Source organism: Ovis aries, chromosome 17 (genome assembly GCF_016772045.2).
Source record: "Ovis aries strain OAR_USU_Benz2616 breed Rambouillet chromosome 17, ARS-UI_Ramb_v3.0, whole genome shotgun sequence".
Classification (NCBI taxonomy): Eukaryota; Metazoa; Chordata; class Mammalia; order Artiodactyla; family Bovidae; genus Ovis; species Ovis aries.
This window is the reverse complement of record NC_056070.1, coordinates 57,585,115-57,612,892: the sequence shown is the minus strand read 5'-3', so window position 1 is coordinate 57,612,892 and position 27,778 is coordinate 57,585,115. Positions and strand designations below refer to the sequence as shown.

General features: G+C 48.6%; 1 protein-coding gene across 2 annotated transcripts in view; it reads right to left on the bottom strand.

Moving 5' to 3' along the window:
• Positions 1–27,778, bottom strand: part of KSR2 (kinase suppressor of ras 2) — a 462,287-nt gene that overhangs the window by 94,159 nt on the left and 340,350 nt on the right. For both annotated transcript variants that reach the window (XM_042234645.1, XM_060400779.1), the window contains exons 7-9: positions 27,417–27,500; positions 9,860–9,927; positions 6,597–6,715 (exon numbers count right to left, since the gene is read on the bottom strand). In XM_042234645.1, coding sequence (XP_042090579.1) covers positions 6,597–6,715; positions 9,860–9,927; positions 27,417–27,500 — 271 coding nt within the window. The remainder of the gene's footprint in view (positions 1–6,596; positions 6,716–9,859; positions 9,928–27,416; positions 27,501–27,778) is intronic.

Sequence of the window (27,778 nt, the reverse complement as noted above, 5' to 3'; positions counted from 1 at the left end):
TTGTGGATCAAGCAACTACAAACATGCCCTGGACAGAGTCCTATTCCAGGCACGGTCATGCTCTAGTTCATTCCAGCCACCTTCCACGTAAGACCACCTTGGAGGTAATTCTGATCTGATTTTAATAGCAAGGTATCAGGAGGCCAGTCTTCTTACTCCATCCTAATTTACCTAATGGTAATTACATGTTCCTGGCAACAGACTTGTTAATGTAAGGAAAAATCAGGCAGTGACATGTGGGCTAAGTTTTATGTGGCTGGGCTGTGAAGCTACCACACAGTCAAAGGGGGCATAGGAGGTTTTCAGAGGAAGTCAGCGACTGATCGTGTCAGTAGAGGGATAAGGGGAAATGAAAGTCAGGCATCTATCCATCCTAGCAAGACTCTCTTCTTTGAACTTCTACTCATAGATGGGCAAAGAAGTTTCCATAGATGCTCTGCAAAAACACATTAGCCTTATTTAAAAAGCATAAAGGTTTGTGCTAAAAACTGTGTCCTGCTAGGCATACAGATCAGGCTCAAATGACGGAGCATGTTTAAATGAAAATGCTGGTTCTTGATGCACACATTCAGGCTGGACCTGGGCTTGCATCACTTCCTCTTCTCGCGTTCCTACAACGATTGCCATAGTCACATCAAATGGCCCACAGTTGCCAACACAAACCAGGCTATCTCACATCTCCAAGGCTTGGGAGATGTTATTATTTCTCCTTGGAACGGGCTTCTCTGGTGGCTCAGATGGTAGAGAATCTGCCTACAATGTAGGAGACCTGTGTTTAATCCCTGGGTCGGGAAGATCTCTTAGAGAAGGGAATGGGTACCCACTCCAGTATTCTTGCCTGGAGAATTCCATGGACAGAAGAGCCTGGCAGGCTACAGTCCATGAGTTCGCAAAGAGTTGGACACGACGGAGTGACTAACACTATCTTCCCAGCCTTGTTCCAGTTGGCCTGGAAGATGCCTACAGTTCTCAAAGAGTTAGACACGACGGAGTGACTAACACTATCTTCCCAGCTTTGCCCCAGTCAGCCTAGAAGATGCCTGCTCTTTCTTCAAAATGCAGCTCAGATTGCCCCTCCTTTGAGAAGCTCCCCTGACCTCCCACTCAACCAACCAGGTCAGCACATTCCTCCTCCTGGGAATGGCCCGGCCTGGTACTAGCTTGCTCTAGTACTGGTCTTGGCTTCTGCTGTTGCTTCAACACCATCACTTCTCAGCTTGCTTGTCTGTCTTTGTCCTCAAGGCTAGAAGCTCCCTATTCGCACTGTGGTCCCTTGAAAAATGTGTGCTAGAGGAAGGAAAATAGAAATGAAAAGAGGGATGGATAAGGAGAAGGGGGTGGGGAGAAAAGGTTTATGTCCTCCTACTAGACTGTGCCTTATTTATCTTGGAATCTGCAAAACTTAGCACAGAAACAAAAACATAAGACGTGGCTAGTAAGTGTTATATGTATCAGTGAATGGAAAGGAAGGAAGGAGGGAGGCGAGATAAAGAGAGGGAGGCAAGGAGAAGTTGTCTTTATGGAGGGAAACAGTTAAGGCAGGAATTCAGTCTCTTTCATATCTGAGGCTCAGGGCTGGTGTGAATCAACAGAATCAGCAGAAGAGAAAAGTGCTCACAGTGCCCACATTCCCCAGCAGAATAGCTAAATGGGAGGGGAAACTCCTTCCTTGGGCCAGACCCAGATCTGTGTCCCAATAGGAGGTTGTCTTCCATCAGAGGGAAACTCAGACTTTCTCAGATCATGCAGGGAAGGGCTAATGGTGTAATCCCTCTTTCTGAGTGCAGCTAAAATGTGGAAACATCCTTCAGAAACCATCCAGCCCCCCACTTCATGTCGTAGATGGGGACGCTAAGACTCAGACACCGGGGCAATGTGCTGGAGTCATACAGAGAGTTAGTGGCCCAGGTCCCCATCTCCAGCCCAGAAGCAGAAACAGAAGGCTGAACCAAGTAATGAGAACTCACATCTGACTCTGAGAATCAAAAGAAACATGTTCACTTCCCAGGTTCCCCTTCGACCAGCTGTGCACTGACTTTGACATGGCAGTAATAATAACTCTCTCTCCCATGGAAACTGTCCCCACCTCCAACCCCAAAGTAGTAGTAGTAGTGTTAGTCGCTCAGTCGTGTCTGACTCTTTGCAACCCCATGGACTGTAGCCCGCCAGGCTCCTCTGTCCATGGAATTCTTCAGGCAAGAATACTGGAGTGGGTTGCCATGCCCTTCTCCACTTCCAACCCAACAGAGTCTCCTAAACAGCCTTGTCTTGTGACCTCCAAAGCCCATTCCCAACTCAGGACCAAAAGTCAGGGCATCACAGCAGCTGCTTAATGACCTATGATACCTGGAATAAACAGATGAGTGGGTCCCAGAGGAATAATAGCAGAAAGCAGAGCAAAGGTGGAGAGGAGATGAGGCTGAAGGGGACAGAGGAGCCACGACAGGCCAGAAAACAGATCAGCTGAGGTAACAAGGAGCAGGAGTGCTTCTACGCTGCAGAAGTGAAGATGGGAGAAAAGAGGAGAGCAGAGGATGAGGAAAACAGTCAACAGTAACAGACCAGAGGGGACCCACAAACAGTAGCTGACCACTGTCCTGATGGAGGACCAGAACAGTGAGCCATGGTCTTGCTGGGGGTCTGAGCTGCTGACCTGAGCACAAGTCTGTCCTCTACGTCCAGTTTCATGAGCCTAAGCTCCTTAACCAGGATTCCTCTTTCTCTTATTGCCCCATGCCCAATCCTTCCAAGAGACAGTTCCTCGTGCTGAGCTAGCAGAGATGAGGCTCTGTTCCTTGCAACCAGCTGAAAAGGACAGCGAGTAGGCAGCCCCTCCAGAAAGCGTCCCTGCAGTGGGCAGATCTTCAGCTTCGGACACCCAGGTAGGTGGGGCTTTCGATGCCTTGATGTGGAAGCATGCGCCTTACAGACTAGACCCCTTGGGAGCCTGCAGATGCTCCTGGTGCCATCGCTTCTCCTCCATCTCCTCATCTTCCTCCGTCTCCTCCGCTTCCTTCATCTCCTCCATCCCCTCACCCTCCCCCATGTCCTCCGTCCTCCTCATCCTTCTTCTTTCTTCCGTTCCCTCCTCCTGCCTCTTCTTTCTTCTTCCTATTCTTGCTCCTCCCTCTTCCTCTCCCTCCTCCTCCACCCCTTTTCTTCCTCCTCCTCCTCCTGTTCCTCTTTCTCCTCCCCACTGTCTCTCTTCCTCACCCCTGAGCTCTTCCATGCCCTGAGGATCCAGTGTCAGGACTAAACCCTTTACATGTATCACTGCACCGAATCCTCTCCACAACCCCCGATACATCTACTATTAGAAGGCCTATTTTACACAGCGGGAAACAAAGGCAGAAGGATCTTGGTTCGGTCAGAGCATATGAAGAAACTGAGTTTCAAGCCCAGACCTTCTGATTCCAAAATGCACATTCAAACCATTAGGCTGGGTGAACAGGCTAGGTTTTTATGACACTAGATTGACAGAGCTAGACGAGAGAGAAGACAGAGCAACGAAAGGAAATCTTCAGACCAAATTGGCTCAGATATCTATTGCACTAACCACATCATTGCCTGACAGAAAGAATCTGTGTGGAGCTAGTGAGAAGAGAAGTAGGGGGAAAAAAAATAACCCAGTTCTCTGATAGCTCCTGTCCACCTTCATGCCAAAGCTGCTTTCTAAATAGAGGTTAATTTATTTCTCTTATCAAATTCTCCTGCTGGCAGACAAGCAGAACAATGTCAGAGTCACCGATCTATCTGACCCATGTTTCTGTCCCACCTGACACCAAGAGGCTCACTGTGTCTGTAAAGCCAGAGAGAAAGGTCTCGAGATGGCTCTGCGCCACTCACCCCTCAAAAGGTCATAAAGGAAAGGATGGTTATAGTTACTTCCCAGGAGCCTCACCACTGGAACCCCCTTAAGCACCCCAACTTCAGAAGTGGGAGACCCTCCCCTAGAGACCTACATAGTTTACCAAAAAATAAAGGAAAAGTGGACCCAGCCTGACACTGTGATTAGAAGCCCAAGATTTAAGCTTATAAAAATAGCTAGAATTTCCTGGCCACTTATCCACATGCCAGGAACCTCTCCCAAGTGCCTCGCCTTACACTGATTATTTCATTTCATCCTCCCAGCCGTTCTCTGAGGTTAGTATTCTTCTTGCTCAGCAGGAGACATTTTAAAAATGTGGCCCCAAATTCCTTGGACTCTTCCCACTGACAAGTGGGACCACGCCTCCTCCCCTCAAATCTAAGTAGGCTTGCAACTGCTTCTACCAGCACAGTACAGCAGAAGCAACACTGACAGCCCTTGGCTAGTGACAAGCCAAGACAGTGCATGGGGCTTTTATATCGCTAGGTTATGAAAGCCTCTGCAGCTTCCACCTTGTTGGATGAGAAGGGCTCTGCAAGCCCTGAGGTGCCGTGTAAGAAGAGCTCACTACCCTGAAGCAGCCATATTGTGAGGAAGCCCAAGCCACAAGGCAAGACTGTGTGTAGTTGCTCCCAAAGAGACCCTCTGTTGAGTTCAGCCTGTGACTCATCCCAGCCCAGACACGTGAGTGAAGGAGCCTCTAGTTCAGGGGTTGGCAAGTTTTTTCTCGAAATGGCTCATTAGTACACATTTTAGGCTTTGTGAGCCAGTGCTCTCTGTTATAACTACTTAATTCTGCTGTTGTAGTTTGAAAGCTGCTGCTGCTGTTGCTGCTGCTGCTGCTAAGTCACTTCAGTCGTGTCCGACTCTGTGCGACCCCATAGACAGCAGCCCATCAGGCTCCCCCGTCCCTGGGATTCTCCAGGCAAGAACACTGGAGTGGGTTGCCATTTTCTTCTCCAATGCATGAAAGTGAAAAGTGAAAGTGAAGGCGCTCAGTCGTGTCCAACTCTTAGCGACCCCATGGACTGCACCCTACCAGGCTCCTCCATCCATGGGATTTTCCAGGCAAGAGTACTGGAGTGGGGTGCCATTGCCTTCTCCAGTTTGAAAGCAGCCATAGAAAATATGAACGTGGCTTGTTCTAACACAACTTAATTCACAAAAAAAACAACCAAGCTGTGAACTAGATATGGCCTGTGAGCCATAGTTTGCCAATCTATATTCTAGACAATTCTAGCCCCCAGCTGCATCAGCTTTCCCAGTTGAGTCCCTGGGCATCATGAAGCAGGAAAAAAAACATTCCCACTGTACTGCTTTCCAGATACCTGACCCACAGCCTCCACAAGCATAATTAAAGAGCTGTTGATGTCCACCACTAAGTTTGAGGTTGTTGGTTTGCACAGCGGTGAATAACTGGAACACGCCCATTTTACACACAGGAAAGCTGAGGCTCAGAGATATTAAGTAACTTGCCCAGAGACTCTAAGAGCAAGTAAGTGGAGGAAGCCAAGACTGGCTGCCAAGTCTGCCTGACTTCAGAGGCCAAGTGTATCATCAAGTCCTAAGACGACACCACAGGAGCCAGATGGCGAATGACTGAGACCCAGTGCGGTAGGTGACAGCTAGAGAGAAAAAGAACATATGGGCTTTGGTAGGGAGGTCGGAGAAGGAGGGAGGGACCCGTTGTGCATGGAGGCTTGCAGACTGCAGGAAGGGGTTGACTGTTTCCTCCACTCGACAGAAAGCCACAGGAGGGTTTTTCAGCAGAGGGTGGCATGATTCAAATTACATTCATTAAGAATCACTCTGGCTGCTGTGTGGAGAATGGATTAGGGAGGGGGCTAGGCCCTCCCCAGCCTTATGCACAGAAGGGAGAGTATGGTTGGTTGCCAGGGAGAGGTCAAGCGGCCAGAGATGCTCATCTGGGTGGGTGACTGTCCACACACTTGGACTGGCCCACACTTTATCCACCTTCCACACAATGCACGGAGGCACCACAGGGCTTGAGAAACCACCTGCTGGCATGTGTTACCTCTTCCTCATCCATGAGGCTTTAGGTGTCCCTGGGATCCCTTTGGTGTCGTCCAACCCACAGATCAAACAAAGAATGAGGAAATCCCCAGTGGAAATTTCCAGGCCATGTTAGAAAGAAAGACACAAAGAAAGGCCCACTGCTGACCACCATCTGAGGACCAATCAGAAGCCAACCAGATCAGCTATGGCTCAGAGCTCAGGGACCCCACACAGATCCATCTACCTGGTCTCCAGCAGGAGCTCAGAAGCAGACCTTTCTCCCGGGGTGATTAGATTCAACAGATGTGTCAGAGAGTGCAGAACCTTCTGCAAAGCTCATCCTGGCAGATGATGAAACAGCTCAGAGCAAAGAGGGTGGAGCCTGGACAACTAAGGATCCCCTCTCAGGCTCTCCTCCCATCCCTACTGTGCCCCCATCAACACCTTCATTCATTCCCATTGCCAGGTGCCCTCTCTCTAAATCAGACAGACTTCTGCCACATTCGCTCTGCACTGATGGCTGGATGCCCCCCAAAACTTTCCTAGACACAAGTCACACAGAAGGAGGAGAGAGCCCAGGGGTGCTGGGAAGTAAGGGCAAGGCTCCCAGATCAAGCCACTGAGTTCTGTTTGAGAACATTCTTCCCTCCTGCTCCTCGTCTGGCAAGGCCCCAACCCAGCACGCCTGAACCCAGAAGAACCCCAGTCTCACCTTGTTGATTTTGTTGGTTTTGGGGAGCGTCTGGCTGATGTGCAGGTCCGAATACCGGGGTGGCTTTCGTAGAGGGTTGTTGATGTCACACGGGACGGACTCTGTCCGGACTAACCTTGCTGGATCCGTAGGGGTAAAGACAGAGATTTGGGAGTTTAAGTACCACTTCTGCTCCATACTGATGCCAGGAGAGCAGACCCCTCCTCAAAGGCACACCTCCAAGGCCGGAAGGGAATTGCCGAGAAATGACAGTCGTCATGCTGTGTTACAGTAGCGGGACACGCTCCCCACTACCTGTGTCCTCTGCGGCTTCTAAGATGTTCGTACCGTCAACACATGGTACGACAATTTTGACAATTTTATTTTGACAATTAAAACTTCTAATAATGAAACTGAAGCTATCGGAATTTTTTTCTCCAGTATCATAATTGTTTCACATTGGTGTTCATTTCAGAATTGAACCTCCTTTGAAAGACAGGCGGCTCCAGATTTCTCAGGCGCTATCATCAGTGGACAGCTCATTGTGGCCACCTGTCCCTCCCCCATCTAAGCTTGTATGTTACAATCATCCTGCATCACTCGTGGGATTTCTCAGGCCCGAGGGGCCTCTAGCATGTCAAGGCACATTTGTCCTAAACAAGGTCATTGGGGATCCCTGAAGAGGTCTCGGCTCCCCCAGTCTCCCCTCTGCATCCATCCCTGAAGGCACACCAAAGCTGGACCAGCAGGCGGTGCTAAACAAACGCGTCCTGACTCCAACCATGCCATCTGAGCCCCTCTCTCTGTGAGCCCTCTGTTACTTACTGTTTACAGGGGCTGTGGGAGGAGCGAAGCTCACGTGCAAATGTGATGCCTGGTAATGCTACTGGTTAGCTGTTTTTTATTGCGGGGGTGGGGCCATCAGGGAGAAAGTTACAGCTTTGGACTGACCCAGGGATTTAATTTCTCTCTTAAGCCTGAGCTACCATCACCATGGAAACCAACTATATTTTCAACTTCCTACCAAAGAGAAGTGGGTAGAGCAAGAAGCTAGCAGAGTGCTGGAAAGTTCCTGTTTGCTCTTTGAGTAAAGGGGGCATGGCCCTGACGGTGGGTGGGCGGGAGGGTGCCCTTCTTCAGATGTCGGTGTCTGAGAGCGGGTCACCTCCCAGCAGGCTGGTTCCGGTCTCCACATGGGAGTCAGGGCTCCAGCAGGCTACCACGGAGGGGTGTTCAGCGGGAGGCGATTTCCCCCAAAGAATCTTTTGCAAGACAAGGTCTCCAGAGCAGTGAGAGTTCAGGTTTAAAACAGGCTTGGGGTGTGTATACAGTTGCTCAAGGAACAGATGGTTCTTAATGAAGGATGTGAGGTGGGAAGGGGAAAGAGGAAAGAGCTGCAGACCTTTCCTTCTCTTGCAATTTCCTCTGCTTGTGGAGGAAAGCAATGCAAAGATCATCGAAAACCAACGGCCCATTGGCTCTGGAAGACAAGCCAGCGCTTTCGGCAGCCATCTGCCTCCTTTTTAAAGTTTCTCTTCGGTTCATTTGAGAACAGGGCAGGCTCCCCTGAGCCCACGCTGACCCAAGGCCAGGAGGGCTGGGAGAGGTGGAGGAGGAGGACAAGGACTAACAAGTTGTGTTCCCCAAAGTTGGCGCTAAGCCTCCACCCAACCTACAGAAGGCGGGTGGCGGGAAGGGGGGCCCGCAAGAATTTTCACAATTTTAATAAGTTGCTTACTTGGGCTTCCCAGTGGCGCTAGTGGTAAAGAACCTGTCTGCTTATGCAGGAGACATAAGAGACTCGGGTTCAATCACTGGGTTGGGAAGATTCCCCTAGAGGAGGGCGTGGCAACCCACTCCAGTATCCTTGCCTGGAGAGTCCCATGGACAGAGGAGCCTGGAGGGCTACAGTCCATAGGGTCACGAAGAGTTGGACACGACTGAAGCGAATTAGCACACGTGCACAACTTTTAAAAATAAGTATATGGCATATGAAGCCATTTGGGCTCTTGTAGAAACATGAGAAATGGTACAATGCAAGTCACGTTGCTGGAGTGGCCATCCCCTCTAGGAGGTGCCTGGGCTCTCTCTCCGCTTTGCATGGCCCCATCCGGCCAGCATCTGTCATTCAGGGTACCTGCTTGACCCTGGCAGGCATCTGAGTTTGCAACTTCTACTCCAGAGCGGTGCTTAACTTTAAAGTGCAGACGAATCACGTGCAGATGCTGTTTAAAATGCAGATTTTGATTCGACAGGTCTGGAGTGGGGCCAAAAGTTGTGCATTTCTAACAAGCTCCCAGGTGATTCCCGTGTTACTGCTGGTCCATGGGCCACAGCTGGAAGAGTAATGGTCTGGACCGGCGATGGCCAATATCTGCAATGATGAACGTGTTCTGTATCTGCACTGTCCAGTACAGTAGCTGCATGTGGCCACGGAGGCCTTGAAATGTGGCTGGTGTGATTAATTAAAATTTTATTTTTATTTCATTGTAATTCACCTAAATGTAAACAGTCAGATGTGGCTGGTAGCTACTGTATTGAACAATACAGGCTTAGAGAGTTCCCCACTAGATGAAGTACAGTGTCGATAATGGAAAAACTGCCCCAAGAATCAGGGGAACTACATTTTGAAAGTTGGACTACCAGGCCTCCTATTGTATTCTTGGCAGGCAGGGAAAAATTTTTCCTTCTAGTCTTTCCTTCCAACTAAATTGGTCTTGCTTTTGCCTGGTGGAAGGCTGGTAGTGGCTTCCCAGAGGCAGTGTCTGGCTACCTCCCTGCCCAACCAGGTTGGCTCAGGCACTCCCAAGGCCCCAGGAGACGGAACACGGATGACCCAAACCAACAGGTCTGATCAAGACCCCTCTCTGTGCCTATTTCTACAGGGCCAATTGACTGAGTCTGAAGAGCACACCGTGGAAAAACACTCAGCTAGTGCTCTTTTTCAGTGGGAAAGGAAAGGAATAGGGCTGGGGGGGGGGGAAGAGAGGAGAGTGAAAAATTAGGAGAGAGGACAAGAATGAGAGAAAAGAATTAGGGAGGGGAGATGAATCTGGGGCTAAAGTATCAAGGAGACCAGAGTGAGGACAAAGATCAGGGAGAATGGGCACCGGGATGGATTAAGGAGGCAGATGCCAGGAGGAGGGGGTCAGAGGGAAAGAAATGAGGCAGGCAAAGGGTAAGGATCAAGGGCTTTTCCAAACTTTACCTGGATGGACAGCTATCTCAGATGGCCTGCAGGAACCCCCACTACTACCCCAGGGCAGGAAGTGTTAAATACTTACCTCCTCGGTGAATGATCAGGAGATGACAGGGCGGGGCTTCTTTGGTGCATTTGTTGTGGCACTTTAACCTGAGAGAGAAAAAGAGAGAAGGATGGATAGATGTATGGATGTCAAGATGAACAAGTGGATGGATGGATGGGTGAGGGGATGGATGGATGGATGGATGGATGGATGGATGGATGGATGGATGGATGGGTGAGGGGATGGATGGATGGATGGATGGATGGGTGAGTGGATGGATGGATGGATGGATGGATGGATGGGTGAGGGGATGGATGGATGGATGGATGGATGGATGGATGGGTGAGGGGATGAATGGATGGATGGATGGGTGAGGGGATGGATGGATGGATGGATGGATGGATGGGTGAGTGGATGGATGGATGGATGGATGGATGGATGGATGGATGGGTGAGGGGATGGATGGATGGATGGATGCATGGGTGAGTGGATGGATGGATGGATGGATGGATGGATGGGTGAGGGGATGGATGGATGGATGGATGGATGGATGGGTGAGGGGATGAATGGATGGATGGATGGGTGAGGGGATGGATGGATGGATGGATGGATGGATGGATGGTTAAGTAGATGGATAGATGGGTGGGTAGGCAGATGAACAGATGGATGGATGGACGAATAGATGGATGTTTAAATGGATCAGTGGATGGATGGATAGATGGGTGGGTGAATATATGGCTGGGTAGATGGGTGGATGAGACACACCAATGGTTCAGAAAGCTCTGGGTGCTATGGATACCAAGACGTGGGGGTGAGATAAGACAGCTACTGCAAAGGCACACCCTTGGAACCCAGGAAATTAACTCTGGAGAGAGTTTTCCTGCCATCCCACATTCACAGGTCAGTCCTGGGTAGTCCAAGAGCGGGAAGCAAGTGTTTAACCAACAATGTCCACTTGGACTTCATGCTTTGAAAGACACTGTTATCTACCAGTCTATATTTGTCATCATCATTCAATCACCACCTGCTTATCTGAAGACTCATTTGCCAGCCATTGTATCAAGCATTCTATAGATGCCAGGTCATTAGATCTTTAAAGCACTTTTATGAAATAGGTATTATTCTTCCCATCTTACAGATAGAAAAGCTGAGATTAACTGACTTGTCCTGGCAGAAACCCTGGCTCAGTGGTGCCTGAGGCAGCCTCACTTTTTTCTTAAAGGCTCATTCTATAGGAGACAGCCAACCCAGACTTCTAATTAGGATGAGATTAGTAACAGGTATTAAGTTTTACTGGTATTATGTTTAAGAGTTTGGAAGCAAAATGTCTTCCTTTGAGACAAATCCAAGATGTCACCTTGCTCTTCCCCATACCTTTGTCAGATTTCAAAGGGTACTATGACTTGGTTTTCTCTTTTTCTTTTCTAAGGCCCCCAGACTCAGACCCATCGGGAAGGTCTCAGCTCCCCTGGAGATAACTAGTGTTGCATCAAAGCCCTGATGGAAAACCCTGCTGAGTGTGAAATTAGCCTTTGATTCATTCTACAAACAGGTCCTGGAGACACACACAACAGTCACGCAGATGAAGCCCCTATGTTTATGGGGACAGTTAATAAACACATAAATATCAGATCGTTGCCAGTGTGGGAAGATGGTGGGAAAATAAAGCAGGGAAACGAGATGGAAATTGACAGGAGTGGGAAGGGAAAGGCTCCAGAGGCACAAAGGTTAGGGGGCAAAATCAAGCCTGATGGGTTCAAAGGTCAGAAGTTAAAGGCTGATGAAGCTGAAATGAAGAGAACCAGAGTGAAAGGAAGATTTGAGGAAGGAGAGGGCAGCAGAGCCCCAGTACGGAGAGTCTATTTGATCCCACAAACACCCGGAAGAAATTAGAGGCTTTAGACAACCATGACTGGGTCAGATGAATACACCTGAACTGGGGAGACTGCTGATGACAAACGATAGATCAAGAGGTTTCTGTACTCTTCCCTGATTGAAATAGCTCAACTTCTGGAAACTTCCGGAAAGAGATTGTTCCTTTCTGCCACCCCTGACCTAGGAGTCTTCTTGAGCAAACCCAGCTGGAAGGCTGATGGGCAGGTGTGAAGCACCCCGTTCCCTGTCATGGGCAGCGCCATGAAGCAAGGGCAAGCAACTCAATGTTACCTTTGGACTGTGTCCAAATCAGGACGAAGCAGGCAAGACCCCTGTGACCTCAGCCATCTCCTGTCTCCTCCTGGCATCTTCCTTTCCGTCTTCTGCGGGAAGGGAGCAGCCCTCCTCCACCTCTGGCTGCAGGGTGGGAGATGGAACATGCATCCTTCCAGCCATGGCTTCAGAGGGCAGTGCCAGGGCCGGGAGCATGGCCCCTGCTCCTGCAGAAACCCCAAGAGATCGTTCTCTGATGCCCAGACAGTTAAACCTTGCACAGAGGTTCTCATGTGAAAAACTAGAGCCCACACATTCAGGACTTGCTGATCCACACAGTAGGATGGGCTGGGCACTGGAATCACCCAGACCCTGGAGGGGAGGGGGTACAGGGACTGAGGCCAGACATGCCTCATTTATGAAGAATCATTTTTACAGCAGGAAACATGCACGATTCCACCAAAATTAGATTTTTTCCTTTTCATTGCCTAAGAAAGAAGAGCCACTAGCATGCAATTTATCGGTAGACCATCTACTTCAGAGTCAGATTCCCAAGGCATACCCTCTCTGGTTCTGACCCGGGAAGTGCTGGGAGTGTGGGTTTTCAGCAAATGCACGCCAGAGCTCAAGGACCACACAGAAGAGAGACACACTCTACTTCCCAGATAAGAGATGTCTGGATGCCTAAGTTTTCCAGAAGGCAGGGTCCTCCTTGCTCCATATCACCCCCAAAAATAAACAGATTAAAAAAGTAAAAGGAAATGGTATCAGGATAATATACTGAACAAATCTGAGTTCAAAGCCTGACACCACCACCTCCAGACTGTGACAAGCTGGGCAAGTCGCTGACCCGTTCTGAGCCTCAGTTTTCTCATCTGTAAAGTGGGGACAATCACAGCATCTGTCTTACAGGACAGTAGAGATGAATGATACAACAGAGGTAAGGTGCCTAGGATGAGCACTTGAAGTTGCAGGTACTCTTGTTTTTACTGTGGGAGTTGTGTTTATTGTTAGTTTGCACAGTGTTCCCCAAACTAACAATTTGTGGGACAACTCAGGGGTGTATTGTCAACGGACTGGACCCCAGGTGCCCATGACCGTCACCTGCTCTTCTAGGACCCAGGAGAGGCTGCCTTCCCTTCCTGTCCCTCTCTCACTTCTCAACACCACCCACCCCCCCACCACTGGGGTGGCCTGGGCTCACCTCTCAAAGAAACTACTTGTCCCAGATCTTTGTCTCAGGGTCTGTAGAAAAAGGGGAGCCCAACTAAGTTACCATGCTTATTAGAGGAGGCCTGGAACACTGACATGGTCTGCCCCAAAGCTCTCACATCAAAACCAAGCCTTCTGCTCCTTGTCCTTCATGTGTCCCTTGAGCCCACAGTCCTTAAGGAATTGGGTCCTCCACGTGCTCCGTTCCACAAGGAGGAAAATGGAGAGGTGGGAAGGACACCGCTGACCGCTCTGGACAAATCTCCGTACCAGACATGGCCCTGAGGAGCCCTGCAAGTTAGGATGGTAGCTCTGATCAACTCAGGGCACCAGGTAAAGGTCATATGTGCTTCCAGGTAAAAAGCCTTGGCTTCAGAATCCAGCTGACCTGAGCCTGGGTCATAGTTTTACCTTTCCCAGACCAAGGAGGCATCCACCTGCCTGGCTAAGTTCCAGGTTCCTCGTAGGCAGAACTGCCATGAGGATCCAATGAGAAAATGTCCAAGTGGTGCCCACCTGGATGGCAAATAGGTCAACGTCTCTGCGGGCAGGGCTAAGGCACTCTTGAGGGCACACAGGAAATGTCACACGAGCCCCAGGCAGCCTGGACACTTGGAAAGGATTTACATAAAACTTTCATGGAAAAGAGTTCATTTTTTCCAACTTCAAAGGCTAACAGGATAAGCTTCAGTTATCAAGAAAAGTTGCTTACGTGGGATATCTCATTCTCCAAAGGAGCTAGCTGCTGGCCGAATGAGACATCCTCTCTGTCTGAAAATTAAATATGTGAATTTATCTTGGGGGCAGGATTTGGGTCTTCCTCCTCCTTGCAGCAACTTTCCTACCCTGCTGTCGGTGCCTGGTTTGTGGCTGGTGCCTGATACACGCTGAACAGACACTGGAGAGATGGAGGGAGAGAGGAGAAGAGAAAGAAACAGGAAGGCAGCTCAGCAGAAGGGAATGCCCCCAGATTGCTCCTGGCGCTGGGAACATGAATCGTCTCCATCAAATTTTCTGAATTTTTTTTGATGTGGACTACTCTTTAAAGTCTTTATTGAACATGTTATAGTATTGTTTCTGTTTCATGTTTCGGTTTTCTGGCTGTGAGGCATGAGGGATCTTAACTCTCTGACCAGGGATTGAAACTGTGGCCCCTGCATTGGAAGGTGAAATCTTAACCACTGGATCATCAGGGAAGTCCCAAGTCTCCATCAATTTTTAGAAAATTATTTCTATTTCTTATAAATTGTATCCCTTGCAGTTTGTGAAGTGCAAACACACCCCTCCTGCATTCCCTTCTTTCCGCCCTCCTTCCTCCCCAACGTGGGGATGGGAGATGGGGACCTGACCACAAGCAAACTGGAATTCTGTGGATCCTGCCCAGGAACTACATGAGGCAAACAGTTTTATGAGCAGCTCTGCCCTTTCCTTAATGGATGTGTCCTGGCCCCCAGCACCCCCTAAGAGCAGATACAAGCCTGGAGAGTGGTGTGGGGCTGGGATCAGAAAGGCAGCCTTCCTGGATGAGGCACTATTATGATCCTTGCTGGTGAAGATTAATATGTTCATTTCAAGTGGTTTGCCAGCGGAGTCAAACCAATTTATGAAAAGTTTGCTCCGGGCAGCCTAAATCCCTGATCCTTTCTTTCATCCCACACCAGCTCACTTTGCATCTGCCTTTCCTTACAGAGTGCAAATGGGATGTTTTTAAATACCTGGTCCCCAACATCCAGTTGAAGAAATGTTAAGCAAACACCCAGTTGGAGTCAGGTGCTCCTACATAACCCTGGGCAATTCTGAACAACAATCCTGTGAGCGATGGATACTGTTACACCCATTTTAGAGTCAAAAAGACCTAGGCTCAGGAAGCAGCCCAATCACACAGATGGTAAACAGCAGAATCAGGATAACCATTCATTCATGCTCACATAAAACAACATCATCTTCTCCCTCTGTGCCAGGTGCTGTGTGAGGCACTGCCAGTGTATAATAACATAGAGGGAGAATTCTTCTTTAACCACCTTTCTTAGAATCATCTAGCAAGGAGTTTACTATCTAGATGAGTATGGAAACCCATCTCTTGTCCTTTCAAACATGAATGCCATTTCACTCATTTCATTGCCTCAAAGTCAAGTCACCTCCTAGAAATGACCCCATTTGGATGGGAACCAGGATCCCAGGGCCTTGGGATCCATCCAGAGGCTCCTTTTGAGATCGATTCCACCATCTAGTATTTCCTGAGCACTTACTGTGCCAGGCATTGTGCTCACCCTGTTTGTATGAACAGTGAACAAAGCAGACACAGCCCTGCCCTTGAGCAAAGTCTGGTTAGAGGGACAGAGCGGTAAACAGACAAACACAACATCATATGTACATGGGATGATCTGAAAGGGCAGGATATGGCACTTTGGAACTGAGGGGAGTCAGGGAGGGCTTGCTGGAGGAAGTGATAACTGAGCTGAGCCCAGGGAGCTAGCAGAGGTGCACAAGAAAGACCTAGGCTGAAGCACTAGGGTGCAAAGAAGCATCAGTGAGTGGGCACGGGTGCTGCTGCAGGGTTGGTGGCATGGGGAAGCTGGAGCTCTGCGCAAAAGGAAGGACGTGGTGAGAGGGGAGGAAGGAGAGGTAAATAAGGATGGCACAGGTCTGCTCAGGAACCTGGATTTTATTCTAAGAACTGAGTGGAACCAAGGAGAGTATTAAACAGGGAGGCGGAGGGTGTTAAACAGGGAGGTGATGCCTGGATAAGCATTTTGGAAAGACTTCCCCCACCCCTGCCCCACCCTGGGAAGCAGATACTCACACTTACAGGGCAGCCAGTGCCCCTCTCGGGTTATCCCTCCTCAATCTCCTGCCTCTGCTTGCCCCCCCAACATCACTGCATTAGGTGCTTCTGAAGGCTTCTTGCAAAATCACTAAACCAAATCAGTACCCTCTTTGCAGTGGGCTTGTATGAATACCCCAACTGAGCAGTTTTGTCTAATTTTGGTTCCCCTGGGGTCTGTCATTTGAGCTGATACTTCTAGAAACATCTCCTTATGGTCTCGGTGAAGGACCTCAAAGAACACACCCTCCTTAACTCACTGCTGACCGCCCAGTGGGGTTGAGCTCTTTGGCCTTCAACTGAGTTAGAAAGAGAAAGGCAACAGCTGAAATAAGCAAGGGAGATGGGGAGTATTAACACAGAAATCAGAATGAATGCTCCAGCAACATAATGGACGATAACCGGGAAAACCCCAGCACCGGTCTTTCCATAAGAGGTCTCCATAAGAAAGCTATAGAATTATTACCTGTTGGAGACGCCTCCCTCAACCTCACACCCCACTTCCCTGAGAGAGGAGACCGTGACCACAGAGTCTTCTGGGTTCCCAGCACCTGGGTGGGGTGGGGTGGGGTTCATCACAGAGACCCATTCATCATCTTTCGATTCAAGAAGGGATGATGGGAGAAGGCAGCAGGTGGGGGAGGAAAAGACTGATGGCTCTGGTCCAGCTGCAGGTTGAGATCAGAGTCTCATCTTCTGCTTGTCTGGTTCAAAGAGAAGCAGTGTAGGGACTGGCAGCTGTGTGGCTGGTTTTTTGCCCACATAAAGTGGTTAAGGCTCTGGGATCTTGAATCAGAGGGATCAGTGGGTTTGAGGAATGGATTCACCCACAGTGATACTTTTGGGCCAACGAGTTATCCCTGAAGGGCTCTGTTTTCTTAGAAACGGGGATAATAAATATACCCTACCTTCCCTGGTTGTTGTAAGAATTAAATGAGTTCATGCATGTAAAGTACTTAGCAGAATGTCTGGCACTCAGCAAGCCCTCGATACATGATACCATGACCATCACCATCATCCTTGTATCCAATCCCCACCCCAAGCTCCAGGAGAATTATAATCCACCCTCACATACAACTGTAATTGGACTGAACTATAATAGGTAACCGGAGAAGGCAATGGCAACCCACTCCAGTCCTCTTGCCTGCAAAATCCCATGGATGGAGGAGCCTGGTGGGCTGCAGTCCATAGGGTCACGAAGAGTCGGACACGACTGAGCGACTTCACTTTCCCTTTTCACTTTCATGCATTAGAAAAGGAAATGGCAACCCATTCCAGTATTCTTGCCTGGAGAATCCCAGGGATGGGGGAGCCTGATGGGCTGCTGCCTATGGGGTCGCACAGAGTTGGACACGACTGAGGCGACTTAGCAGCAGCATAATAGGTAAGGGGCTTCCCAGGTGGTGTTACTGGTAAAGAACCTTCCTGCCAATAAAGGATACATAAGAGACTCGGATTCAATACCTGGGGCAGGAAGATCCCCTGGAGGAGGGCATGGTAACCCACAGCAGTATTCTTGCCTGAAGAATCCTATGGACACAGTAGCCTGGTAGGCTAAGAGTTGGAGATGACTGAAGCAACTTAGCACATATAATAGGTAAAAACTCATATAAGGGACCAATAATTCTCATGATGATTATTGCAAAAACTGAAGTGTTTCTATTAATGGAAAAAAATAAGTTTAGGCTTCAAGCTGGTGATCTCTGAAATGCATGCTCATAATTATATCCTGCCAATATCCTGCCCGTTGTACAAATTCCTGAAGCTTCCAGGAACTTCGCAGCAGCTGCAATACCAGCTCATCATTTCCCTAGTTTTGCAAGAGCAGGAAAAATTAGAGCGCCCAGTGGCTCAAACCAACCATGGCTTACTTCTTGCTTTTATCTCCTTGTCACCTGTGGCTGAAGTCATTTTGCAAACACAGGAAAACTTGAGATAAAACATTGGACTTTGAGGCAAGGACACTGGAGAGGAGGACACGCAGGGCAAGGAGGGCACCAAAGAGCATATGAAATCCAAGTGAAAAGACCCAATAACAGAGCAAAACCAGATAAAGAAGTACCTGTAAAATGGCAAAGGGACTGCTTACGTGAAAAGAATTCAGTGCAAGCATGTCTAACCAGGCTACTGAGGGCAGGAGGAGGGGGAACTATGGAAAATGCATTAAAACACACTGGAATGAACTGGAAATAGTGTGCTGTTTCTAAACATCACTTTCTACCTTTCCAGGGAAGTGATTATGGCTCTCACGCCTACGGAAGCGGGTAGTGACCTTAACTGGAGCATGTAAAATGTTTCTACCGGCACAGACCTGCCTCCCCCAACCTGGGCCACCTGGGACCTGGGACTTTCAGTGCTTGACCCAGGGAAGTCCCAGGCAACCCGAGCGGTTTGATCATTCTATTGAATACTTTAGTAATGGCACTCTACTGCTGACACTTAAAAGCTGAATAATGGATATACAGCCCCACTGGTTGGGGATGAGGGATTTACGATATAAAACAGTGGTTCTCCCCCAAGGGCAATTTTGTGCCCCTTACACACCACAAGGGACATTTGGCAATATCTGGAGACATTTTTGATTGTCATAGCTGAGGGTGGAGTAGGGGAAGGGTGGAGCGGGGGTGTGTGTGTGGAAGTAATGGCGTTAAACATCCTTCAATGCACAGGACAGCCTCCCTACCACAAAGAATTATCTGGCTCAAAATGTCAAGAGTACCAAGGTTGAGAAACCTTGGTACAAAGCCTTTAACTAGTCTCCCAGGAAACTGGCTGGTTCAGAAAATCCCCAAAGCAAAATGGGGAACAAGGACTACAGAAAAGTAGGAAATGGTTTAAGTTTTCCAGAACTTCAACATTGCTCAAATCCTCGGAGGTGATCTGGTGAGTCTGTTTCTTTTCATATTTCATATTAATAGAGAATCCACTTTTGTAATAAAATAACTGCTGAACATCTTAAAGAGTCTGATTTGAAAGAATCATCAAATCATTAATGTGACTAGAGCACTCACATGTCTCATCACATCAAATGTAGCCTCACTTTATATCAGAGAGGTTTAGAAACTTTCCCAGAGTCACACAGCTTGGAAGCAGCAGAACCAGGACCTGCTCTCTCTGGCTCCAGAGTCTGGATCGTGCTGTTGCTTTCCTGTCCTAAGTCGAGCTCCCTAGAAACAGATCCTGAGATGGGCAATCTGGCAAGTGATTTATGGAGGGAGTTCTACAGGATGTTCCTTAGCACAGCAGGATGGGGGAGAAGCTAAGCAAGGACATGGTTGCAGGTGACTCTAGTCTCAGCCTGACCCCACAGCGGGTCTCTGGGGTGTGAACTGTACCCTTGAGTATGTCTGCCTGCAGGCAAGGAAGCTGACCTTTTGCACACCTGCACCAGTTATGCCCTGACTGCCTGCCTCTGAGCCCCCTGGGGGAGAAGCTACAATCAGCCAAGGGCAAGCCCCGCCAGGGAAGGTCTCAGGTTTGAACTGGTAGCACCGGCATCCCTAAACGAGGTCACTGGTACTGCACTCAGCGGATACTAAGTTAATCATCCTATCTTCAAAGCAGAGGAGCAAGTACTCTGTGGTCCTAGAGGAAAATGAGTTTTATACATCTGCAAGGTGTTCTGAGACCCGTACGGTTCCTGTCTCAGGCCCCAAGAGCAGGTGACTCAGAGCACAGCAGGACTCTCCACCACCACCCAGAGGCACGGCACGGCAATCCAGACAACACATTCTCTTCCCTGCACCGGGCCTCGTTCTAGCTGGCGAGCTGGTCCAGGGTGGTGGGAGCTCCAGAGCCCAAGACTGCTTTCCCAGAAGAGCAGCTGGCTGGATGGTAAGGGGTGCCTCCCCTCCACAGGCCTGGAGCCTCAGGAAGCAACAACAGGAGTCCTAGGGCTGGTACCGTGGCTGCAAAGCAGAACCAGTCTCCTCTCTACCCTGGACTCTGCCTGCAAAATATGCTCAGACCAGGTTCGATTCCTGGATTGGGAAGATCCCCTGGAGAAGGAAATGACAACCTACTTCAGTATTCTTGCCTGGAGAATCCCAAGGACAGAGGAGTATGGTGGGCTACAGTCCACAGGATCTCAAAGAGTCAAACACAACAGAGCGACTAACACTAAATTCTGAGCCAAGCCTTTGTCTGTGCTGTTTGCTCAGCCCAGGACACTCATGCTTATGTGCAAATAGGAATTATCTAGGAGGTCGACTGAAAATGCAGATTTCTAGGCCCTACACCAAGAGTCTGGGTCACAGTCACCTTGGTTCAAACTCTTATTTTCTAGAACACAACCACTCAAAGCACCACTGCTGGTTTTCCCACAAGAAACCCAGAGAGATGTGGAGAGGTTTCCAAGGAACCTGACCTCAGCCCTGCAGAAGTGTCCTTCTCTGGAAGGACCCTGAGAAGGGGGAAGGGTGCAGATAAGACACGACTGAGCTAGGGAAATCCATCAGCATCTTAACTGCAAAAGCAAACTTCAGCCAGCTGAATCCATGGTTATCAGACAATACATGGTCTGTACTGACAGCCGACCACTTAGAACTAAACTCCACTCCGTGCTCGTGAACCTATTAGACGAAAACGCCTCATTTTAGATAACTGCAAATTGCTTTCTGAGCATAATTTCCTATTAGTTCATTAATCTCTCTATTCACAATGCTGACAAGACAGCTGATGATAATTCCGGAGGAAGTGGGCACCGAACCAAAGCAGGGGGGAGAGGGGTTAGACATTCAGAAGTACTCCGGCTTCCTGGGTGGAGGGGTACTCCCAAACTAATTTAATAACAGCATTAACTTTCATTTATTAAGTTCTTATAGTAGGCCAGGTACCAGCCTAAGCACTTTCCCTTATTTAGTCAATTAAAAAAAAAAAAGATTTAGTAAAATAGATGTCATTTTTTTCTTCCTATATAGCAAAAGGGCTTCCCAGGTGGTGCTAGTGGTAAAGAACACACCTTCCAGTGCAGGAAATGTAAGAGACCTGGGTTTGATCCCTGGGTTGGGAAGATCCCCTGGAGAAGGAAATGGCAACCCACTCCAGTATTCTTGTCCATGGGGTCACAAAGAGTCGAACATGACTGAAGTGACTTAGCACGTATGTAGAAAGAAACTAAAGCTTAGAAGTGATTACACAGTTAGTGGTGAGTCAGGATTCAAAGAGAGGTGTGTGTGTGTCTGACCTACAGCCTGGGTTCCTAATCATAGCGTATCTTTTTTGACTCAGCACACAAATATTTACTGGATGAATTTACTGGAGAGACCAGGACGAGCAAGACTCATGTCTACAGAGTGAGGCCAAGGGATGTAACAGCAGAAGAGACTAAAAAGTAATCAGCAAAGACGGACCAACATTAAAAAAAAAAACAACTCATGCTAAAATAAGGTTTGATCTTGGGAAACCAGTGCTTTCATATATAGAGCAATGGTTCTCAGACTGTGGTCCCAGGTCCAGCACTGGCAGCATCAGCATCACCTGAGAACTTGTCAGAGACTCGGATTCTGGAGACCCACCTCAGACCCGCTGAACTGGAGACTCTGGGGTAGGTTCAGGGAGCTGTGTTCTATTCAACCTTCCAGGGGATGCTGATTCACACTCCAGTTTGAGATCCATTATCTACAGAAGTAAAATCAGCTCTGCAAGGGGATTTGGAGCTCATGAGAGTAGTGCTTCTCAAAATTAATGTGCACAAGAGTCACTGGGACAATCTTAAAATGCAGATTTGGGTGCAGCAGGTCTGGGGTGGGGCCTGAGAGTCTGAGTTTCTGAACAGCTTTCAGGTGCCGCTGCTGCTACAGGTTACAAGCCCAGGGACCACATTTGGAGTAGCATATGTCTAAGCCATGGAGTTTCTGGCAGTAACACCACCAGAATTGTCCTAGATTTTTTAGTTGCTCAGTTCAGTTCAGTCACTCAGTCGTGTCCGACTCTTTGCAACCTCATGAATCGCAGCATGCCAGGCCTCCCTGTCCATCACCATCTCCCAGAGTTCACTAAAACTCACATCCATCAGGTCGGTGATGCCATCCAGCCATCTCATCCTCTGTCGCACTCTTTTCCTCCTGCCCCCAATCCCTCCCAGCAGCAGAGTCTTTTCCAATGAGTCAACTCTTCGCATGAGGTGATCACAGTACTGGAATTTCAGCTTTAGCATCAGTCCTTCCAAAGAACACCCAGGGCTGATCTCCTCTAGAATGGACTGGTTGGATCTCCTTGCAGTCCAAGGGACTCTCAAGAGTCTTCTCCAACACCACAGTTCAAAAGCACCAATTCTTCGGCACTCAGCTTTCTTCACAGTCCAACTCTCACATCCATACATGACCACTGGAAAAACCATAGCCTTGACTAGATGGACCTTTGATGGCAAAGTAATGTCTCTGCTTTTCAATATGCTATCTAAGTTGGTCATAACTTTTCTTCCAAGGAGTAAGCGTCTTTTAATTCCATGGCTGCAGTCACCATCTGCAGTGATTTTGGAGCCCAGAAAGATAAAGTCTGATACTGTTTTCACTGTTTCCCCATCTATTTGCCATGAAGTGATGGGACCAGATGCCATGATCTTCGTTTTCTGAATGTTGAGCTTTAAGCCAACTTTTTCACTCTCCTCTTTCACTTTCATCAAGAGGCTTTTTAGCTCCTCTTCACTTTCTGCCATGAGGGTGGTGTCATCTGCATATCTGAGGTTATTGATATTTCTCCTGGCAATCTTGATTCCAGCTTGTGCTTCTTCCAGTCCAGCGTTTCTCATGATGTACTCTGCATAGAAGTTAAATAGGCAGGGTGAGAATATACAGCCTTGACGTACTCCTTTTCCTATTTGGAACCAGTCTGTTGTTCCATGTCCAGTTCTAACTGTTGCTTCCTGACCTGCATACAGGTTTCTCAAGAGTCAGGTGGTCTGGTATTCCCATCTCTTTCAGAATTGTCCACAGTTTATCGTGATCCACACAGTCAAAGGCTTTGGCATAGTTAATAAAGCAGAAATAGATACTTTTCTGGAACTCTCTTGCTTTTTCCATAATCCAGCAGATGTTGGTAATTTGATCTCTGGTTCCTCTACCTTTTCTAAGACCATCTGGAAGTTCATGGTTTACATATTGCTGAAGCCTACTTTACTAGTGTGTGAGATGAGTGCAATTGCACGGTAGTTTGAGCATTCTTAGGCATTACCTTTCTTTGGGATTGGAATGAAAACTGACCTTTTCCAGTCCTGTGGCCACTGCTGAGTTTTCCAAATTTGCTGGTATATTGAGTGCAGCACTTTCACAGCATCATCTTTCAGGATTTGAAATAGTTCCACTGGAATTCCATCACCTCCACTAGCTTTGTTCATAGTGATGCTTTCTAAGGCCCACTTGACTTCACATTCCAGGATGTCTGGCTCTAGATGAGTGATCACACCATTGTGATTATCTTGGCCGTGAAGATCTTTATTGTACAGTTCTTCTGTGTATTCTTGGCACCTCTTCTTAATATCTTCTGCTTCTGTTAGGTTAGTTGTGTCCAACCCTTTGTGATCCCATGGACTGTAGCCCACCAGGCTCCTCTGTCCATGGAATTCTCCAGGCAAGAATACTGGAGTGGGTTGCCATGCCCTTCTCCAAGGGATCTTCCTCACCCAGGGATCAAACCTGGGTCTCCTGCACTGTAGGCAGGATTCTTTACTGTCTGAGGCACCAGGTAAGCCCTGTTCTGGGTTTTCTTTTTTTAAAAAGGCAGGGATGGGATGGCGGTTGGGGGTGGAGAATCACTACCTTTGGGACAGATTCAAACCCAAGCCTCTGGATATTGCTTTAGGGTAATAGGAAATGACCCGCATCACACACCACTTTTCCCCCCAAGGTTCCCAGTCAGGTTTAAGACCTTCCCTGAGCACTCCAATTAAAACTGCAGCCCCTTCCCTGGTCCTTCCTGCCTCCCTGCTCTGCTTTGTTCTTCTCCTTAGCACTTCAGCATCATCTGAACAGATGACCTATTTCACTACTTCATTTACTGTCTGGCCTCCCTGTCTCCACCCCCACTAGCATGTAAACTCTGTGAGAGCAGGGATTCTGTCTGTTTCATTGACTGTTGTTTCCCCTGTTCCGGGAACAGTTTCTGGCACATAGTACATGCTCAGTAAACATCAGTCAAGTAAATGAACAAATAGTTCTGCCCATTTTAAAAATCAGCTCTGACGGCTAAGAATCTTCCCTGCAATGCAGGAAACACAGGTTTGATCCCTGGGTGGGGAAGATCCTCTAAAGAAGGAAATGGCAACCCACTCCAGTATTCTTGCCTGGTGAATTCCATGGACAGAGAAGTCTAGCGAGCTACAATCCATGGGGTCACAAAGAGGCAGACACGACTGAGCAACTAACAGTAAAACAGTTCCTGGCACACAGTACATGCTCAATAAACACTGGTAGAGTACGTGAACAAACAGTTCTGCCCATTTTTCTAACCAGCTCCCTCCCCATTCTCAGCATTGCTCTCCGGGATTTCACTGGCTACTGCTTGTATGCCCGAACTTCAGCTTCACCCAAGTTCATTTCTTTATAGGTGTGTCTTCCCCTAACCTCTTTGACAATGGGGTCTGTTTCCCTTTTCTGTCCTTCATCCAAATCTTTTCAACTAAAATTTTGCCCATCTTTTAAATCACATAAACAGCCATCCATCCTCCTCACAATGAATGCAAAAAACTGCAGAATTTCATTGATGAAGAGTAAAATCAAACTTCAACAGATGATATCAGTCATGCAAGTTCCTAACGGCAACCCATTCCAGTACTCTTGCCTGAAAAATCCCAGGGACAGGGGAGCCTGGTGGGCTACAGTCCACAGTGTCGCAGAAGAGTCAGACATGACTCAGCAACTAAACAGCAACAGCAACAATTACACACCAGAGAGAGCACTAAAGTCTGCTGACATCAGGTGAGTACAGCATCAAAGTTCCTGAGGCATCCTGAAGGTCTGCGGCTGCTACAGATTTCTGCTTTCACCTTTTGGGTGGTTGTTCTAAAGTAAAAGAAAGTGAAAGTGAAGTCGCTTAATCGTGTCCGACTCTTTTTGACCCCATGGACTGTAGCCTACCAGGCTCCTCTGTCTATAGGGATTCTCCAGGCAAGAATGCTGGAGTGGGTTGCCATTTCCTCCTCCAGGAGATCTTCTCGACCCAGGGACTGGACCCAGGCTCCTGCACTGTAAGCAGACGCTTTACTGCCTGAGCCACCAGGGAAGTCCCAAGGGCTGAGCAAATTGGTTAGATCAAGTGTTCCTTCCAACCAGGGCTTGGTCTGAATCCTGCCTCTTACAATTCCAGGAGGCATTTCTGTAAAAGGTAAGGATGGGGAGGAATGTTTGATAAAATGTTTGTCATCTGGGGCGAGAACCTTTCACAGACTCCTTCCAACAGCCCTGTGGCGGGGGTAGGGGTGGGGAAGGGGTACTAACCGCCCACTTTGCAGGTGAGGAGACAGCCCGCGATGAGAGTCCCTTCCCAAGGTCACACGGGGAGTTCGGCAGTGCAGCTGGTACTCCAGCTTGGTTCTGCCTGCTTTAGAGCCTCTGGCAGGCACCCACCTCTCTCTCTCAGGTCCCCATCCCTCCCCCAACCTTCCACAGGGTATGAGCCTCTGCTCATTACTTCCAGAACAGAGAGAGCATGAGTGAAGGCTACCTCAGACTTCTGCCTCTAGCGCTGAAAATTAAAACGGCTTAGGAAGCGTTCAGCCTTGCGGACTCCTGGCTGCGTCCCTGTCACCTAATTACCTGACTTCAAAGCCGCCGCTCGGCAGGTGTGAGGATGTGAAAGCTGCCATCTCCCCCTCAGAACGTGGTGTGACTACACACAGATGAGACGGACCCCGAAGCAACTGGTGCACCAGGGAAAGCAGACCGAAGTTCCACCTGGACCCAAAGGCCTGGCTTCGTGCATCTCTGGGTCAGAAAGAGCAGAGGCCGCCATCCTGGGGACTCACCTGCGACCAAGGTGGGGACGTGGGCCTCCAGACACTAACACCTGGTAGCTACTGCCCCCACCCTGTCCCCACGTGCCATGGAGTTTAACGTCCCTTAGAGGCTGGAACTAATTAATCCCTTCCACAACTCCAGGAGGGAACGGGGCTCAGCCTTGCCTTATCACTGAGACATCCAGGCTGCAGGGAGAATAAGAACTCCTTCACGGGGCAGCGATGTGGGGAGGCCTGATGCAACCTGAATCAGTTCCCAACCTGGGCTGGACAAGAAAGAGGGAGGCTGGAGGAGAAAGAAAGGGTCCTACTTTTCAACTTAGTGGCCCCTATAAAGCGATCAGATGCATACTCATTTGTAACCCTTGATACAGTTGAACGTTAATATTTTACAGACCAGAGCAGGTATTTAGTACAAGTATACAGGAGGGAAGAAGAAGACCAAACAGAAAGGCGTTTGTGACCTTTGACAGAAAGCCTGGCATTGGGCTATGTCCTTTGGTGTTGATTTACTCAACGCTCACTGCCACATCAGGCAGGTGTGATGATCATTTCTTTGGTGCAGATGAAAATCCTAGCAACAGAAATGTGAGGCAACTCACCCACGGTCACTGAGCTAAACAGTGGCGGGACCAAGATGTAAAAACCTATCTCAGTCTGACTGACAGTCCCTCTTGTATCCCGTTGCCAGATGCGACCTGGGGTGGGTACATGGAAGCCGGTGGAGGTGGGGGCTTGTATGGTCTGGTCTTCTTGCCGGAACTCGAGACCAGCATGCCACAGAAAGAACAAGAGTCTGGGGGTTCAAGTCTTGACTGCCACTTCTTAGCTGTGTGACCTCAGGCTTATCCTAGCTTTAACTCAGCTTTCACATTTGTAAAATGGGAAGAATCAGAACCACTCCTACTCGGAGAGACACCATGAGGAGAAAAAAATTAAGGGCAAAAGTGCTTTACAAAGTTGAACTCAGGGATTGGCAAACCATGGCTGAGGGGCCAAAACCAGCCATGGCCTGTCTTTGTACAAAGAGCTTTATTGGAATAGATAAATCTGTTGTGCTTATTTGTTTATATATTGTCTATGGCTGCTTTTGAACAACACAGCAGAGCTGAGGGACCCTGTGGGCTGCAAGGCCTAAAATATTTACTCTCTGGTCAACCAGAGAAACAGTTTGCCAACCCCTGATTTCAGAGCCTGTGGAAATGCAGGTTCTCGCTGTACTCTGCAGACAGCACTCTGCGTTTCCAGCATAGACCATCAGCTCCAGTTCTTACTCACAAGCACTCTCCTGACCCTGTCCCCAAGTGCAGGTGTTCTTTTAGGGCATATTTCCAAAACACAGAGCAAGCAGCTCCCCTGAGAGCCAAGGAACGAACCCCCCTAAACCATTTCAGAGCCCAAGCTGGCTCCGGCCTGACACCAGGCACTATGAAAAGGCGCTTGTGGGAACAGCCACTTACTTGCAGTTTTTACACTTGAGGCCAAAAAGCATTCCTTTCCCACAGACCGTGCACGTCTGAGACATCCAGTACTTGGTGGAAAACCTGTGAGGAAGAGACAGAAGGGTTCAAGGCCAAGGTGATGGTGACTGACCCAGCTCCAGAAGGATGACCGCTGGAAGGAAAAGCAATGCGCCTTTGATTCTAGCCCCGCTTCTTCCAAAGCAGGTGACTAATCAAAGTGCTTAAACCACTGGAGCTCTGGTCTTTTCATCTGGAAAGTGGGCATAATAACACTATTGACCTCATAAGTTGTTTGGAGGATTAGACAAGGTCATGCATGTCAAGGGCTTCACACAGGGCCTGATAGACAGAAAGCGGTC